This window comes from Lagopus muta, chromosome 6 (assembly GCF_023343835.1).
Source record: "Lagopus muta isolate bLagMut1 chromosome 6, bLagMut1 primary, whole genome shotgun sequence".
Classification (NCBI taxonomy): Eukaryota; Metazoa; Chordata; class Aves; order Galliformes; family Phasianidae; genus Lagopus; species Lagopus muta.
Genome location: NC_064438.1, coordinates 35,910,937 through 35,928,350, shown reverse-complemented (window position 1 = coordinate 35,928,350; position 17,414 = coordinate 35,910,937). Strand labels below are relative to the sequence as shown.

At 40.1% G+C, this 17,414-nt stretch overlaps 1 protein-coding gene across 1 annotated transcript; it reads right to left on the bottom strand.

Annotated features, from left to right (window-relative positions):
• Positions 1–69: 69 nt before the first annotated feature.
• On the bottom strand, positions 70–13,861 carry FAM177A1 (family with sequence similarity 177 member A1). Its single transcript, XM_048947368.1, has 5 exons — positions 13,700–13,861; positions 10,101–10,277; positions 3,518–3,584; positions 1,922–2,019; positions 70–1,130 (listed from the first exon to the last, which is right to left on the bottom strand). The coding sequence occupies exons 1-5, from the start codon at positions 13,784–13,786 to the stop codon at positions 927–929; spliced, it is 633 nt and encodes a 210-aa protein (XP_048803325.1). The 5' UTR covers positions 13,787–13,861; the 3' UTR covers positions 70–926.
• Positions 13,862–17,414: the final 3,553 nt, after the last annotated feature.

Here is a 17,414-nt window from a genome sequence, read left to right as displayed (position 1 = left end):
GATACCTGCAATAGCACATTCCTTACTTATAACATTAAACAAGCTGCCTGTTCAGCTTAATTAGGTACACTGATTCAGGTATCTTATAACAAAAAGGAAGGAAAAAAAAAGTGTAGTTACAAGTTGTTACCATACACAATGTCCCATTCACTATAATTTAGCAAGACTTGAGTTTACTCTCCCTGCCAATTCAGAGCAAGCATGTAAAGAAGTATTTGAACAGGTGGCTCACTATTAGTTCTTGGATCTAGAGGGACAGCATCTTCTGCTGATGCTAGTTCTGTACTTGATTATAGCACTAAATGGAACAGCTGAGCAGTATCAGCTTCCAGTAGTGCTGGCACTATTACCTATGTACTCAGGGGTGTTGATAGCCTCCTTTAAAGTTTAGAGTAATAATAAAAGTATTTCATTGGGCCTTTAAATCTAATTAACATTAAATCTAACATCTCTTATGTCAGTAACAGAAAGACACATGCACACAGTAGTGACAACAAATAGGGGAATTCAGAAGCTACTATGACTTGTGAGTTACAGGATATTGATTCCTATTAATCTATTCATAGAGAGCCAAGTTGCAAACAGTGTACAAATCAGAAATAGGTGTTTAGAAGTAGGAAAGAGCACTACATCTGCAATCCACAGTGCCAGACAACAATTTAAATGTTTTACTTGCTTTACAAGAAATTCAATTTTAGACCAAACGTTTGTAGCCCAATTTACATTTTAACTGAAGTGCCAATTTGGCAGAATGCCTCAGCCTTTATTAGGCTGACAGAAGGAAGAGACATCACTTAGCTCTCTCCTGATCAATAAGAACACTAAAAGTTGTATTACACTGAACAAGTATAATCCTATTTTTCTGCTTGTAGCCAGACTGTGACACCTGACACTTCCTATTTCCTACAGTACACAGAGTTTTTCATTTAAGTAGAAACTACATCTTGCTTATTTTCCACAACAGACTGGCAATCTCCCTCATTTTCAAAGTTTACATTCACAAAGGAAGTACTTGTTGCTTCAGGCTGGTCTGTTTGGACAGGAGCCTCAGCCTGTGGCTTGTCCTGCTGCTCCTGATGCTGTCTTTCTGCTTCTTCTGACATCCTGTTTTCCTGTTCCTCCTCTTCTTCCTAAAATAAACAACCAGATTCATAAGCTACTGATTCCTTGAAGTAAATAAGGCTTATATTCTATAAGAACATATCACTTCCCATTACAAGACACAAAAATTTGTTCTGTTTAATAACAGTCACTAGCTTATTGTAATTCCACAACTTCCATTAAGGGAAAAAAAAAATACCACCAAAAGTGAAGGATTAAACTGTGTCCCACCAACACAGAAAAAATGATGTGTGTCCAGATAAGCAATCTTTAGCGAACAACAGTAGTGATAGGTCTACTTTCTATGAAGCATTTCAATGCTATTTTAATAATGAAAAGCTATTGAAATGAAATAAGTGTTAAAAGTGTTAAAGCTTTAAGCTTTTTTGCATAAAGCATTGGCTACCCATCATTCATTTTCAGTTGCACTTTGGAATAAATGGTAACGTAACATTCAATTTCCCTTTGACTTCAGAGTTGGAAAGCACACCTACTTTAACCGAGTAAAGTGAGGCAGCTGCCTCCTTAGTGTTCCTTTCAACTTTCTTACGCTTTTGACTTAAAAATGTGTTGTAGAAGAGAAGCAAGCAGAGCAGTGGTAAGGACCCAACCAATTCTAGGACCGACTACCTGATGAGAAAATGCTCATGAATAAGCAAGCATAAATCATGGATCAAGTGGAACTGAAGGTGAGCTGAAGCAGACATTCTGAAACTTCATTTCAGTAATCAGTGTAGGAGTACAGATTTTACTTTTGAAAATGCCAGGGAAGATAAGTAGGGAAAAAGAAAAGTTTAAGAACACAATCTCCCGCACATACCTCTTTCTTCATTCTGTAATACTCATCGATGGCATATTGGTATTTTGGAGTGCTTATCCCCAGAACAGATGCAATCTTTTCCCCAAGGAAATCACACACTGAAAACAAACACAAGACAGTTGTTGAACAGAGTTTCTCTGTAAAAGGTGTTAACTTTCCCGAATGGTTTTCCATCATTGTACATCACTTAAAAGAGAAAATCTGCTATGCTAAGCTACTTACTTTCAGCTTTCAACTGAAATTTAACTGAAGATTAGATAAAAACATATGGCTACCAACTAGAGTGGTCCTTCAGTCTAATGATACCAGAGAAGTTATTTAATGATAGATGTACACTTTAATCCCATATCAGTTTTAGCGATGCTCTGTGTTGCATACTGATGGGTTGATAAAATGTATAGATTGTAGCTATCTCAGTTTTCAAGGCTACATAGAATCATATAGATATATGTAGGATTACTTTGCCAAAACATGTAGTGAAGTCAGAAGAACAGCACAGGTGGGCTTGGGTCAGTTGGTTGCTTTATCAAAACAATGGTTAGAGCTCTATTGCTTCAATAAAAGCAAACAAGAAATCAAATATATTGCACTTCAAATTACAAATCTGCCTTTAGGATGTAAATAAATTACTCAGTCATCTTCAGTGAAAACAGAAGTAATCAACTGAATGGTTCTGTGAGTGTACAGTCATTTTATAGATAATCTTACAGACAGAGCTTTTTCAAAAGATCAGTTCAGATGACAAATACAGGAGGCAAAAGTTAAGAGGGAAGGAGGAAGCATCTAGCTGTCCTCAAACTGATAAAAGACTCCTGGAAAAAAAGAAAAAAAAAAAAAGGAGAGCAATATCTATCTCTGTGAATGAGGAAAAGATACAGCAATGAACAGGACTGTAGTGTAAAGTGTTTCTAAAAATAATAATAGTTTAATCAATAAAATAGACTGCCAATAGTCTTTTAAATACTCACAATCAGGCTGTACAGTGATGGAAATTCCACAGATATTTGTCAATATACAATACAAAATACACACAAGAACACAGACTCGGACAAGCATTCTAAAAACTTAGCAATTTTTATGAGGTCCACAGGTCAAAGAAACTTCTGTGTAGTGAGTTTAAGACTCTGGACAATAAGTCCTATTTTTGTCTATCTTGCAACCTCAGCAGACTGTTGAAAAGTACATGACTAGGTATACTCTTAGAATACTTGCCAGTTGTCTTAGTAAAATCTGATGATTTAGTTAGGTGAAAAATTTTTTCCAAATAATATCACTCACAATGGTTCCATAGAAGACTTTATAGGAAGCTGATATGCACCCTTGCCAACATCATCATAACTCCATATGGAGAAAAACAGAAAAATAAAAGTGTTCAGCAAAAGGATTCATGCTTCATACAACAGTTGTTGATTGAAAATAAATAAATAAATAAATAACATGACTGCCTAAACAAGGGGAAAACACCACAATCTCATTTATACTTCTGGAAAAAAAAACAAAAACAAAAACAAAGTAGACTACAAAGATTATTTACAGTCTGTCAGAGTGACTCAATATTCTTCCATGTGTTTAACTAAGAATTAAGTGAATCAGTACCTGATAAGGTTGAGGTGGCAACTCTCAGCATATGAAACCATAAGTAGGGTCCCCATGTGAGCGTTGTCTGTAACCACAAAAACAGTACCAACATGTACAGCTGTATGTTAAAGATACACATTAAGACATGCAAATGCTCAAATAGATCTAGAACAAAATCTGCAGTGGCACCTGTTTGTAGCTACCACAGTATTTTTGCTTTACAGTAAGTATAGACCAGGCATATCTGAAGCAAGATATCACTACAAGATATAACAAATAACCATGGTTTACATCTGGGAACATTATTTTCACCTTTTTTGTTTCCTGCTTCCAGACTTGGGAAGCAACAAGCATCCAGTTCAATCCCAAGATATTTCCTATGACTATAAAGACTTTTTCATTATTTTCTGAATTTTGTCAGACCAAGCAGAGAACTGACCTAACCTCTGATAATTCTCTGATTATAATAATGAGAGAAGCAAAAAATGTCTGTGAGGAAAAAGATGGGGGTGCCACCATTTGTGTAAGAGAAGCTGGAGTTCACAGAGCTCTGCCCAGGCGTGGATAAGAGCCAGCTGAGAGCTTACAGGTAAGGATTAAAGCATTATGGTTGATACTGGAGCATGTGCATGCTATAGGGAAAATGACTAGGAAGAGCAAACGTATGAGGCCTGCTTCACACAGCTAGAAACTGTCTCAATGGTGATTTCCACCACCTTAACACCTGCTGCAGGAACAACACAGCAGGGCATAAACCCAGCATGGTCCTGACCACAATTTCTTGACACAAGTAACAGAGAAAACAAGAAAAGGTGCTCTGGACCTCGTGTTCACCAATGAGCAAAGCCTCACTGGGGATAGGAAGGGTTGAGGCCAGCTTGGTTGCAATGACTATGAGATGAAGTTCAGAATGCTGAGAGGAAGGAGCCAAGCAAAAAAGCAAAATCATAACTCTGGGCTTCAGGAGAACAGACTTTGGCCTTTTCAGGGATCCGCTTGGAAAAGGCCCATGGGAAAAGGCCCTAGAGGGAAGAGAGGTCCAGAAAAGCTAGCTGAAATTCAAAAATCATCTACTCCAAGCTCACAAGCGATCCATCCCAAAAGTAGGAAGTCAGGCAAAAATGCCAGCAGGCCTGTCTTGATAAACAAGGAGCTCTGCCCAAACTCAGCTGTAAAAAGGGAATATACTGAAGGTGGAAGCAGAGATAGGCAACACTGGAGAAATATAAAGCATTCTGAGCATTCAGAGACAGAATTAGGAAAGCCAAAGCACACCAGGAGTTGAATCTAGCAAGAAATGTATGAGGCAACAGGAAGTGCTTCTGTAAATACCTAAGGGGCAAGAGGAAGGTGCAGGCTTACTGCAGAAGGGGGCAGAGGTTCTGATGACACAAGACACGGAAAAATCTGTGGTAGTGAAAACTGCCTTCATCCCACATTTCCTTGTAAGACTGGACTTCAGAAATCTAAAGGACAAGGAGCAAGGTGTGGTGTGAGAAAGACAGTACAAGAGGATCTGCTTCCAGAATACTTAAGCAAACTGGTCACAGCTAAGTTAGTGAACCCTATTGCAAAATTACTAAGATGGTGAAGGGTCTGGAGCATCTTCCACGGGAAGGAAGGATGAGAGAGATGGGGCTATTCAGCATTGAGTAGACTCTGGGGAAATCTTATCCATGAGTACAATCTGTCAAGCAAGAAGCTCAAGCTGGCAGACACAAGTAAAACAGATGCTACATATTTTTGGCAACGGACATTAAAAATATCCTGCCAAGGTAAAAGTGTAAGCAAAACCAGCTGCTATCCTGCTTATACAAAAGCACCTCCAGCTTGCTGATTACGTACGCAGTTGGCAGATAAGCTAATGACAATCATTTCTCAGTTTGTTCAGTTGAAGAACTCAAAAAAAAAGTGCTGGAAAAGCTCATTGCCACAGGTGCAAATAATGGCATTGACAAGCCTTTGTACAATCCTTCATAACGAGGTGACAAGGTCAAAAAGCACTCACAGAGCACACAGAACAAACAAAAGCCTGCTGTGCAGCAGTAAGTAAGAAGCTACAAGAGCCCCTTTAACATTTAAGGATAAAAAGAGAAGCTGAGCTTCAATGTGACAGAAGTAAATCAGACACAGAGTATTCTAATGTCCTACTGCAGTACCACAAACATTAAATTTGAGTCTCTGCAGGCACAGAGATGCTTTCTATTTCTGCTATTCCCCCACCACAATTAAAGATCAGTTTGCTATGTTAAAAGTAATTCTAAGTTCAACTTTGTATGAATGTCTGCTTCCTACAACATGCATCTCTGGCCTAGCTAGATATTTCTTCACTCATTCCAATATTTTTGTGCCAGTTCTGGTACCTTGCAAAAGGAACATTCTTTCAAGTGTCTCAAAAGGCAATATAAAGCCAAAAGAAACCACGTAATGAAGATTCAACAGTTAAATGAAATGCCTTGTAGAGTAAACACCACTGAGAACAAGCAGGGACATGAACACATCCGGGAGAAATAATTCTCCTCTGTTTTTTTTTTTTCTTATTTCCTCAGGGTAAGTTTGGGCAGCTTCTGGCAGAACCTCAGATACCTAAGCAAGAAGGCCAAATATGAGGTGAGAAGAGGTACTGGAGAGAACAAGAACCTTATGGGTGATAAGAACATAAACGTTCTGCGCAAGCTGAATACAAATTAATAGTACTATATGAAGTATCTTTGATTTACTGAATGACACTGGAAAATGGTACTTAAGTCAGGTCTTACGGTACCAAAGTCAGTTCAGTAAGAACTGCACACCCAGATGTTATGTATCTTCTTTGTCCAGAGGAGTCTTAACATTCAGTGTAATCAAAACAAGGACAGATAATACTGTATTTCTTGAATGAAATGCAGGACACTAGTTTTATATCAGGGAACAGTATTTCTCCTACCATCATTTTCTTAAGTATATGTTTCTACAGTGCTTAACTATACTATTTTGCTATCATGATACAATTTTGTTTTTTAAAGTTAAAAACATAATGGTTATTTACACTTGATTTTAAATTACAAAACATCCTAATGCACAGTTCTAATCTAAAACTCAGCTACAATATCATCTGTCCAAGTCCACATACAGAAGGTGTCAGCGCACTGCATTTTAAGTAGGAATTAACATAATGAATTCATCCACTGATAAAACCAAGAGGGCTATGATTCAGCAACAGAACATGATTATTGTTCCCTAGTATGGTGCTGCCTAAGGGAGCAGACACACTGCTGAACTTCTGAATGTGCCATATAAACAATCCACATCCTTTTTTCTTTTGCTAGATTTCAGTCCCTAATAACACTTCTTGACCTTTCTAAAGATTGTAGGTTTGGCACTTTGTTTTTTGTTAGGTTGGTTGTTTGCTTTGTTTGTTTGGATTGAGTGTGTGCCTTTCCTCAGAGAAAATGGCAAAATGAGATAAAGAATCGTTTACTGATTTAAGAAAAAGCAAGTTGTGTTTAATGAGTTAAATATTGCCAGATACTTTTCCATTGTTTACTGTGTCAAGACGCAAGTTTAATGAGTTTAATTACTGATTGCCTAGTCACTGGCATAACAAGTCCTTCAGTGAACGCAGCAGGTGAAACTGCCATCACAAACCGGTTAAAACAAGATTGAGGAGCATCAAAAATAATCATACATCGTGTGGTGAATAGCAATTATTTGGCAACTTTCCTCCCTCGCTACCAAATTCTTAAAATAAAATCAGACGTTCTGAGTTCTCAATAGCATAAAATAATGCTTTTTTGCTATATGAAGTTAAGCTCCTTTTTGACTAGGAGATGTCGGAATAATCTTCCTGTAAGAATATCTTTCAGTCTTTCCAACAAAATGTATCTGTTTTGGAGCTGCTGAAACGTTCTCAGGATAAATGCTAAACATGTATAGTTGCTTATAGTTGGTCTGCAAAGGCATTTCTGCCTATTCACCTAATAGGTGAAGGCAACAAAGTGGCAATCCAGGCATAAGCAGAAAGATTATTTTCTGGAACCAGTAAGGTAAAGGTCTTTGTGAACAGAATTGAAGGAGGTTTACAATATAAATTACATTTTTTGATAGAAGATTCAGTTATGAGCAAAGCATTTACAAACACCAAAGAGGAAAAGGAGAACACGAATAATAAAAAATGCTATCTTAAAAAAAGAAATCAGAAAAATGTAGTAAACATGCTCCGTGTTTTGGATTCAGCTCCCACTCTAAAAACCACAACAGACTGGACACTGATCCAAAAGCAGCAATGAACTGACTTGCAGAACTGTCAGAATCACCGCTTCAAAGCAAAACTTAAGACTCGCTATTTTATGAGAATTTGTTTTAGGTGGCATGAACCCATCGCACTGAGTTCTTTGGTTCTCATATTATCAGAATACATACATGTTGCTTTGCTTAGTACAGAAGACATTGCTGTTGTCTGCCTAGCTCTGCAACGTGACTAAACCAAGGTATGGCTACTGAAGAAGTTTCTTTACAACACAGCAAAATATTTGTTTCTCTTAAGAGTTAAGTTTAAACTCTTAAGTTTAAGCTCACTTAGAACCTGCTATTATGCCAATACCAGCTGAGCTTTGAATTTTCATGATTTAAAGTTTCTATTCCAAATATTATGTGCTTTTTCTAAAAATAAATTGGTCCAGGAACAGCTATTATTTGCAACATACTTTTTAGTATCCCAACTGAGATAACAAGTTTTAGACATGCTGGTCTCAGCAAACTGACTACTTAATTGCTTTTATAGAAATCCTACAATAAAAACATTTTCAAGGCAGCTGTTGGCTAAAACATCAAAGCTCAGCTTGGACTAACATTTCTTCAATTCAGTGGCTCAGTTGGGATACACAAAGCATTCAGCAGATAAGGTAAACTTCACTTAATGGCAACCCTTGGTCTAATCAAGTTTATTCTGCCAAGGTAAAAAGCAATGCTTAATAGGGCATACTGTGCTCCACAATAAAGTATTCTGCTTCAGAAGGCTCTTTTATTATTAAAAAAATAATAATAATAAAAATTAAATATTTCATAAACTATAGTGGAATAAAGCAATTTTATCTGTACCACACAATATGCTTTTTGGTATTCAGAATAAAATTCAAATTAGGAAAGCAGGAGTATGATCCCACAAAATCCTGGCAGTTGTGGATATTCGAGAACTTTTTAGTTAAGTGTCCGTCTCTTCAGCGGTGTGTTACTTCTCTGGCCTCACAACACACATATCAAGTCCTGTGAGCCTTCCATCATGCTAATGCTACTGAGGAGAAATGACAGAGAAACTACACAGATATAGTCCCCTGCTAATTATAATTGAAAAAAAAAAAATAAATAAATCTCTGTAGGTATCTATGGATATCTGACAGAGCCCTCATTATGTGAAGCAGATCTGAGGATCTGAGTCTGAAGATCCATTAATGTTACGGCAGTATTCAGTAAGTTTCACAGCTCTTGCACTTCTAGAGTAAACCCTTAGGGGGAAGAAGAAAAACAAAAATACCCAACAGTGTAGCTTAACAGCTATCATTTAGCAATTGTTTATAAGTTAAATGTATTTGTTTTCAATGATTATACTTTAATTAACGTGTAAACTTGACATGCATTTTTATACTGATACACCTGCTCTCAGGCTAACGTTACTTTTCTTTGTGTACAAGAAAGAGGTACTGATGCATCCGTCCATCCAGGTCTAAATACAGCATTTTTATACTTGAATCCTTTGGAGCCCCAGTCCCAGCCCTCCATAGTCTCATATCAGCTCAATCCTCAAACTATTACTTTTTCTTCAAGCTAAATTAACTTTACAGACGGAATAAAGGGGAACTGATTGATAGTCCTTCACAAAGCACACCTTGTGGCCACACCACTTCTTCAGAAGAGAAAGAAAACAAAGTCAAACTGTCCACTGAAATCCCTCCTTTCTATATCCCTGGGAAGGATGCACACACAAATAAGTATAGCAGCTAGTCATACAGTAATTAGCAAACTTTAAACACAACATTTCTTAATCATGGATTCCCAAACCATGATGCACAAGTCATTTCAACAGCAATGTTTATGTCAGGTAGAAAACACCACCAGTTTCTGTGTGTGCAGAGACTCTTATCTCAAGTGTAAGAACAAGCAGCTCTAAACAGGTATTTGCCTCCAAAGCACAGACAGGCTGGCTGCTGCACAAGGCAGCAACCCCCAGCCACCTGACAGTACTCAGCACATGGGGAAAGATCTAGCTGATTTTTGGGACACCACTTCAAGCTCAGTACAGGCAAACAAGTACAGAGAAGGCTGGGAATGGAGTCCCACAGACAGAAGGCAGGGAACAGGACTGTAGACTCAATTTATGGGAAGATAGAATCATAGGAAGGTAGAGAAGAAATAGTTGGGATACCAGTTTGTGGAGCTGTCATAAAAGAAACACAAGACTGCAGATGTGGCAAATACTTCTAAGATTCCTCAGTGCCTAGAGCCAATTGAATTAACTCAATCTTTTATACACCATATCAAATTTGTAACATCAGAACCACAGGAAAAGATGCAAGTAGTTATCCAATAAACCAGTAAGCAGAAATGCATCAAGTGAAGTACTTACAGGATCTACAGGAGGCAACAGGTCTTTTTTCTCTTGTTCATCTTCCTCCTCATCTGTGCTATATTCTTCCATTGTTTCTCCACTTGCAAAGTGAATAACCCTCCTTGGAACTTTCTTCTTCTTTCCTATGACACCCAGCTCCACGTTCTCAAAGCCTCTATCTCCATTTGTAAGTTGCTACATAGAAGAAAAAACTAAAAATTATCTTAAGTTCACTTCTATGCAGTAAGCTGAAAAACTGGATTTTTCCCTTAAAAAACTTCATGATCTGCTTAAGAGTTTTAGATCATTTAGTACATCAGCAATCACCATTAGTACAAGGGCGCGTGAAAAAAGCTTAATTAAAACCCACTCAATTTAAAAAGCTTAAAAACCCACTTAATTTAGCGGGTAAGGATGAATGAAAAAGAGAAGTGTGGATTTGTTCTTTCAGTTGCCGAATACTACAATGCAGTCTTCCAGTCTAAGAAAAAGCACTGGGAAAGCTTTACTTCTGGTTCAAAGGCCAGTCCATAATTCTTCAGGATAACAACTCATGCAGACAGAGAATTTTAGTAAGTTTTGTATTGTATCCACCAAAAGAGAACCTTCATTTTGGCAAAGCATTTAAATACTACTGCAACAAATGCAAAAGGTGTTTTGAAAATACTTCTATTGTACAGAGAAGGACACAGAAGACATGAAATGTTAGTCAGCTGCTTTTAATGTACCATGCAGGTTTTTAAAAAGCACACAAGTGCATGTATTGTAGAAGCGTGTCATAATGAACTTAGGGAAAGAAATGCATGCATGCATACATACGTAGAACTAACTTTGAGAAAAATTGACATGTTCCAATTTTTGACTACTTGTCTAGACAAGCTTAGCACAGATCTTCACAGATCTTCACAGATCAAAAATATTAGTAAAAATGTGTATTTTTAACACACAGTTGTAGGATTACCCTTAATCCTAAACACAGTATCGCTCTTCCTGTCACTTATGCTAGGTTCACTAGGAAAACCAATGGGCACAGTGCAGTGGGACAGGTGAAGGTAGGGAGGCAGAACTGCCTCTTTCATTCCAGGCAATAGATTTATCTCATGCCCAGTGAAGAGGGAGGGAATACACCGATCACATGCTATGCCTGATGATGTGGAGAGGGAGTACACACTTTCATCATCCCTTCTAGCCCTCATACTGCAGCTGCAGAAAACTGCAAGTCATTTTGGCTTCCTGCAGTGTTTCTTTAGCTACCATGGCACATTTTGTGTATGTTTCTGAAGGAACAAAGCAGAATGAAGTGGCAGAATGAAGTTTTCAGTGGTATAATCCAGCTAAAATGGCATTACATTTCCATGCAGAAGCACAAAGCTGACAGCCCTGGGGCTAGTGGACTCTGTTGAGTTTCAGTCCTGAAAACAGCAGCAGTAGAACAGCAAATCTACAGAAATCTGAGTGCTGAAAAAATGCAACAGCCTGAGCACAGGGAGCATCCCTTGTGCTGCTACGAGGGTAGGCACTGCTCACTGCAAGTTGGTTCTGTGTTTTTTGGAGCACAGAGCACCACAGAATTGGCCTCTTAAAAAATTTCACACTTCTTCATTGGCACAGAACAATGATTCCATTTTTCATGGTTAGTCGCAGTACTGAAGAGCACAATTTCTTATGACTACTTATTGTGATCAATAACAGTAAGCCTCACTACAAGCTCCTAGAAATCCTTCTGATTTTGATTCATTTAACTCAAATACTTCAAATATCTTTTAGCTTAGAAAAATAGTGTAATAAGTTTTTAAAATTTAAAAGCAAGTTTTAATTTTCTGGCTATAGAAACTGTACACTTCTCAGTGCATTTCTGTACCCCTCTTACACTACCTGTGGGAAGGAGCTCAGCACATTTGGTTCTGTTACAACATTTTGGACAAATGTAATCAATACAAAAAAAGAATCAAGGAACAATGAAACATTTCCCTTAGTAATCTGGTCCAGAGACTTAAATTTACTTAATAAAATACAATGCATCAGCTGCTGCTTTGATTATTACATGGGCAGCAAACCTAGATGTTGTTTCCAGTCATCCCTGTGGCGTTTGTCGTTTTAATTTTCACATGCACAACACCAACAAAAGCCTCCTGTCCCAGCTGCAAGCAGAAGCCCAGTTTTATTTTATTTCTCTTCCCAACAGGGTCTGCTAAAAAATGTGGCAATACAGATCTTATCTATAATTATCACCCAGACTCACTTTACAGCTAAACACAACAGTATCTTCTATTTGAGGCCTTACACATTTACCTTCTTTTTCCAATCCAGGAGCTGTTATGCAGGTCACCCCTCATGGGCACACCTCTGGTCAGGCTGCCATCTCATTTTCTTCCACAGGCCTATCCCACCACCAAGTCCTGAAAGCCCTGGCACGTGGCATGACAAACAAATGCTATCAAAGCATATACCTTGGCTTCCATACTGCCAGCTATTAAACACGAGGCTAGTTACCTTTGTACTTTCTGCTTCAGCTTTAGTTGTGAAGATGCTTTGTGAAGTCTGTCACACTATCTCCCTTTCCTTTCAAACGTCCCCTTGGAATTCTTAATTCACTTTGTGACCCTCACACATCTCCCCTGTTGGAAGGTTACATCCCAAAGTGCTGTTCCTCATTACTCCTTTCAATCCCTCTCACCTCAGCCTTTGACAGAAGCACACAACCAAAATGCCAAAACAAATAAACTACGATTATGGATGAAGTGTGCCAAGACACCTGCAGCTGGCAGCGCTCAGCACAACTAACACAGGACAATGCAACAGCCTCAAGTTTCGTTGAGGAGAGGAAAAAGAAAACGAAATGACAAAGAGGAGAACAGACCACTCACTCTGTCATCCTCCAGTCCGTCAGAACTTGGGCCGCGTACTGAGCTTTTGATCCAAAACGCCAAAGCTCGTGCCTCTCTCACTCCCCCAGGAAAGCAATTAGTTCACAAAGAGCTGCTGGCCTGACGGCACTAGTCAGTAGGAGGCTGTAATACTAATCAAGACAAAGTCCTGCCCATGCTACCCTGCCTGCTTGCATTTGTATTATTTTTATAATCCTCCTTAACTTTCTACCCTGCGTCTCAAGCGAAATTAAACCGCACGAGTCTTCTGCAAGCAGAAAACGATGAAGTGAAGGTTGGGAGAGCAGAGCTGTAAAGAAGCCTTCGGAACCGCAGGGCTCAGGACGGCAGCGCACAGCCAAGGCGCGGCACAGGAGCACCGGGCGCACAGCCTGAGCCGCTGCCGGAGACTTCAGCCGGGCGGATGAGCGCTCTGCAGGTCGAAGTCCGCTCGAGACCCGGTGTCGCGTGCGGCCGAGGCAGTGATCTCTGACGCCTCGGCTCTGTCGCTGACACGCTGGCTGAAAACGGATAAGCCGCCCTGATTCAATATTTATCAGGCGATTTGTAAGGCGTTGTTCGCCCGTGAAAGAGAAGACGCCCGCGCTGCAGGCTGTAACTACAGCGCACTGAAGGGCAGAGCCGCTCCGGCTGCCGCCCACACGACCACCAGCCCTCCCGTTGGGCTCGGCCACGCACGCCGCGGCCCCGGCCGAGCCTCCCCGGCCTCTCCCCGCCGGTCCCGCTCACCTGCTCGGGCTCCATGGTGCAGGCGGCGGCCGCGGGGCCGGTGGCGGGCGCGCAGTAGAGGGTGATGGCGGACAGCCCCTGCTCCATCCTCCCGCCCGCCGCGGCGCCGGGGGAGGGCGGCAGCGGCCCGCCGCGGCCCAGGGAGGCGAGCAACCGGGCGGCGCCGCCCGTCACACCGCCCGGCGGGGCGGAGCGCTGAGAGAGGGCAGCTGGGGCCTAGTGGGTCCGGCCGTGCTCTCGTCCCTAGTCCTCTGCCCGGGGAAGGGGGAAACGCGCGGGGCCTGGGTGCCTTCTCGAGCCACACCTCGGGCATCGCGTCCTCCAACTGCGGCAACCAGAGCCAGGAAAGCCCGGGGAGAAAAATACAGGGAATGACTACCGGGAACGGGCTCCTCAAACAGGGCGGACTGAGCTCCCCGGCCTGCTCTGCGTCCCCCTCACATCTGCTTCTCTGCCTGTTGGGGTGGCAGGGAGTTGAAGTCTCAACTCGAGCAGGATTTCAGCTCAGGAAAAAAAAAGCATTAGAGCATTAACAGCCCTTCCAGCACAGCTGCCTGCAGATAGAGGAACTATCACCCTCACCAAAAAAGAAAAATGGGGGGAGAGGGGGTGCAGAAAGACAAATTCTGAACCTCTGGAAAAGGCCCCACCTCACACCTTTTAAAAGAAGAAACAAAAGAAAAGTAAAAACATGGTGTTCTGGCCCCTGGGACTTATCTGGGTGAGAAAATAACACGCATTCCCAGCAGGCAAGGAAAAGCATTTGCTTTCACTTAATTGGTTTGCTTTATGGAGCAGCAGCAGCAAGCAAAGTGCTCTTTCTCTAAACTGCACACTGAAGGCTTTTGTTACTGCTAACACCTTAACAAAGGGCCAGAACTCACCTAGGAGAAAGCACATCAGCTAGAGAACAGAGGCAGAAGAAGCAGCATTTTCAAGGTCCTGCTTACAGAACCAAGGAGTGAATGAATCACTTTTTCCAAGGTAGGAGTCAGTGGCTGTAATGAACACTGCCATTATTTACATGATGACAAGGATGACACAGGATTGAAGGACAACTGAGTATGACTTCTAAGGAACTATGCTCTGTAGCAGAGATAGGCTCTTGGAACATGTCTTAGTATTGCAGTCTCTTAGAGGAGAGCAGTCATGAGCAAAAAAAAAATGCATCCTTTTCAATAGCTGCAATGAAAGAATATAAATATTTCAGCTGCCAGAGTCATCCTTGTTCTTTGCAAAGGTGGAAAATTACATAAAAACTGTTGCTCTAGCCCTGTAGGTAAGACTTCTCATTAAAGAACAGCAACCAAACAAGCACACATGAATGACTGTTCCACAGCTGGTGAGTCTTTTTTTTTTTTTTATGCAGAACAGTACAATCAGGGTTTGCACACACTTTGACATCCACCACCTTCCAAAAGCAATAAACACACATTAGAAAACTGTTTCTACGTTAATGTGCCCTATTATGTATATATCTAAACTTGTTAACGCGCTGTGGAGAGGGTTACAAACTGCAGGATGCCACTGATTTTAAAGTAAGGACGTGCATCTAGAACATAAGTATAAGGAGTTAAGCTTATTTGGTACGTTGCTCTCTTAGCCATCAGTTCCTCCTAGTGGCGTTCTCCAGGCACTACAATTACCTGATGACCTGAATTCAGATTTAGCGATGTGTCCAGACAGTAAAACAGGAGACACACACAAGAAGCCTAACAATAAAATGATGTAATACTTGCACTTTCAAACATTGTACAAAGCCTCTCTTGTCTCAGTGCAATTAAGAATACCAAACCAGAAGAACACAGAGTACATTCCACACTGTGCTCTGCAGAACTCACATTTTATTTCCCATACTCTTAACATTTTGTTCTCCTATAGTGCAGTAAGAGGGTTTTATAGACCATTCTATAAAGTCAAACTTAAAAACAAACAAACAAACAACCATAATTCAAATCTTTAGGCAGTTGTTCCTAACAGGGTTAGAAGACTGTCCTATTTGGCATGATAAGAGTGCACACCTATATGGAATTGCTGAGTAATGTACTGCTGTTTGTTTATACCAACATATACCTCAGAAATAACAAATCACACATCCTACGCTAACAGAACTGTTTCCCAAACTTGCCCTTGCTTCTTGCTAGCTGGGTGAGCTAGCAGAACTCTATTCCTGTACAGTAGCAGCAGTGATAATATGAAAATTCTAAAGACTAAAACTAAACATGTGCAATGAATTGAAAATAGGAAGAGTAAACTGCTAATAACTTGACAGTCCAGCTGAGTCCGTACAAGAGCACAGAGCTTCACTGTTCCATCCTCAATATGCCTATTCATGTATGATTTCTATCAACAGCATTCAAATTAACTATCCACTATCCCCAACTGTGTTGCACACCAAGATTTGTTTTCCAGTCACTGCTACGTGGTTTTGTATATTGTATTAGTTTTTATTGCTCAAGAACTGAAAAACACTATAAAAATAAAGTTTGTATAAATACATACCTTTTAAATAGTTGAGGGCAGCATCCACACAAGCCTGTGATACAAAAGTATTCATTGTTTTTTTTACATTTAATATATTGGTATTGAACTTGAACAGTCCTTTCAGGCTACTTATGTGGCTAAAACGCAGTGTTGTAGTGAATGGTGTATCTACAGATTTTTTTAGCATCCTCTATAGGTAAGAATATATGTAGCATTAGCAGTGCAGAAGATAGCTCCACATTATAAGTTACAGCACATCTTATATTTTATTAGCAGAAGAGTATATTTTCCTACAGAAATCCTATCAGCTGTGTTAGCTGTCACCTCTTCAAACAACATTAACAGGTGGACATATTTTAATTACTGCATTTAATTTTTACCACTCAACTAAGATATAGAAATGAGTGCATTTACAACCCAAGCACACTGCAGTATAAGTCCATAACAATCTCTTTCCTTAAAATAAGGGTTAAAAAGTTTACCATATTTGTTAAGATATCAAATTTTAACCAGCTTGCATAGCTTCTCAAGTGCCTGTAGATCCTAACCATATCAGACCAACACAGTGGATGACATAGGAAATTAAGAACAGAATGTAGCTGAGTTGGGGCAATATGGTCTGCCAAACGCAGCTGTTTTTATTTCAAGTTGAATACCAGCACAAAATTCTATCTACTATATATCATTAACTACCCTCACCAAAGAAGAACAGTTTAATTGGTAGTCTGGTATGAAGATTATCAAGCTGTCAAATATACTGAAGATATCTGTATGCACACATTGTTAGTTGCTTCATTCTTTATGTATATGGAGAGAACTACAGAATTCTGAAGAACAAAATCCTATGCAAAACTAACACACTACCTTCAAAAATCTGAGCAGCAGCAGCATATTTCAGATGTTGAACTAGTTCCATTGTATATGCCTGTACAACCAATGAACGTACAGATGTTATGGTATACCAGAGAGCTTGGCTACGTAGTTATTACACCAAAGCAAAAAAGATGGGATGCTTACCCATATCCTGGTCTCACTTGTGAAACTCCAGCAGAGCAGATCTTCAGAAGAGATCTTTCCTGCTGGCAGTCAGCTCTTAAATGGGTCTAGGAGAGGTGGAGCCTAGCTCCACCTCTTCCGGCAGCACAGGTGAATTGCCTTCACTTGTGCTCCTGTGGCAGACTCATTGCTCACCTCAGGTGATTAATCAGAGGTTCAGGCCATGATTCAGCAG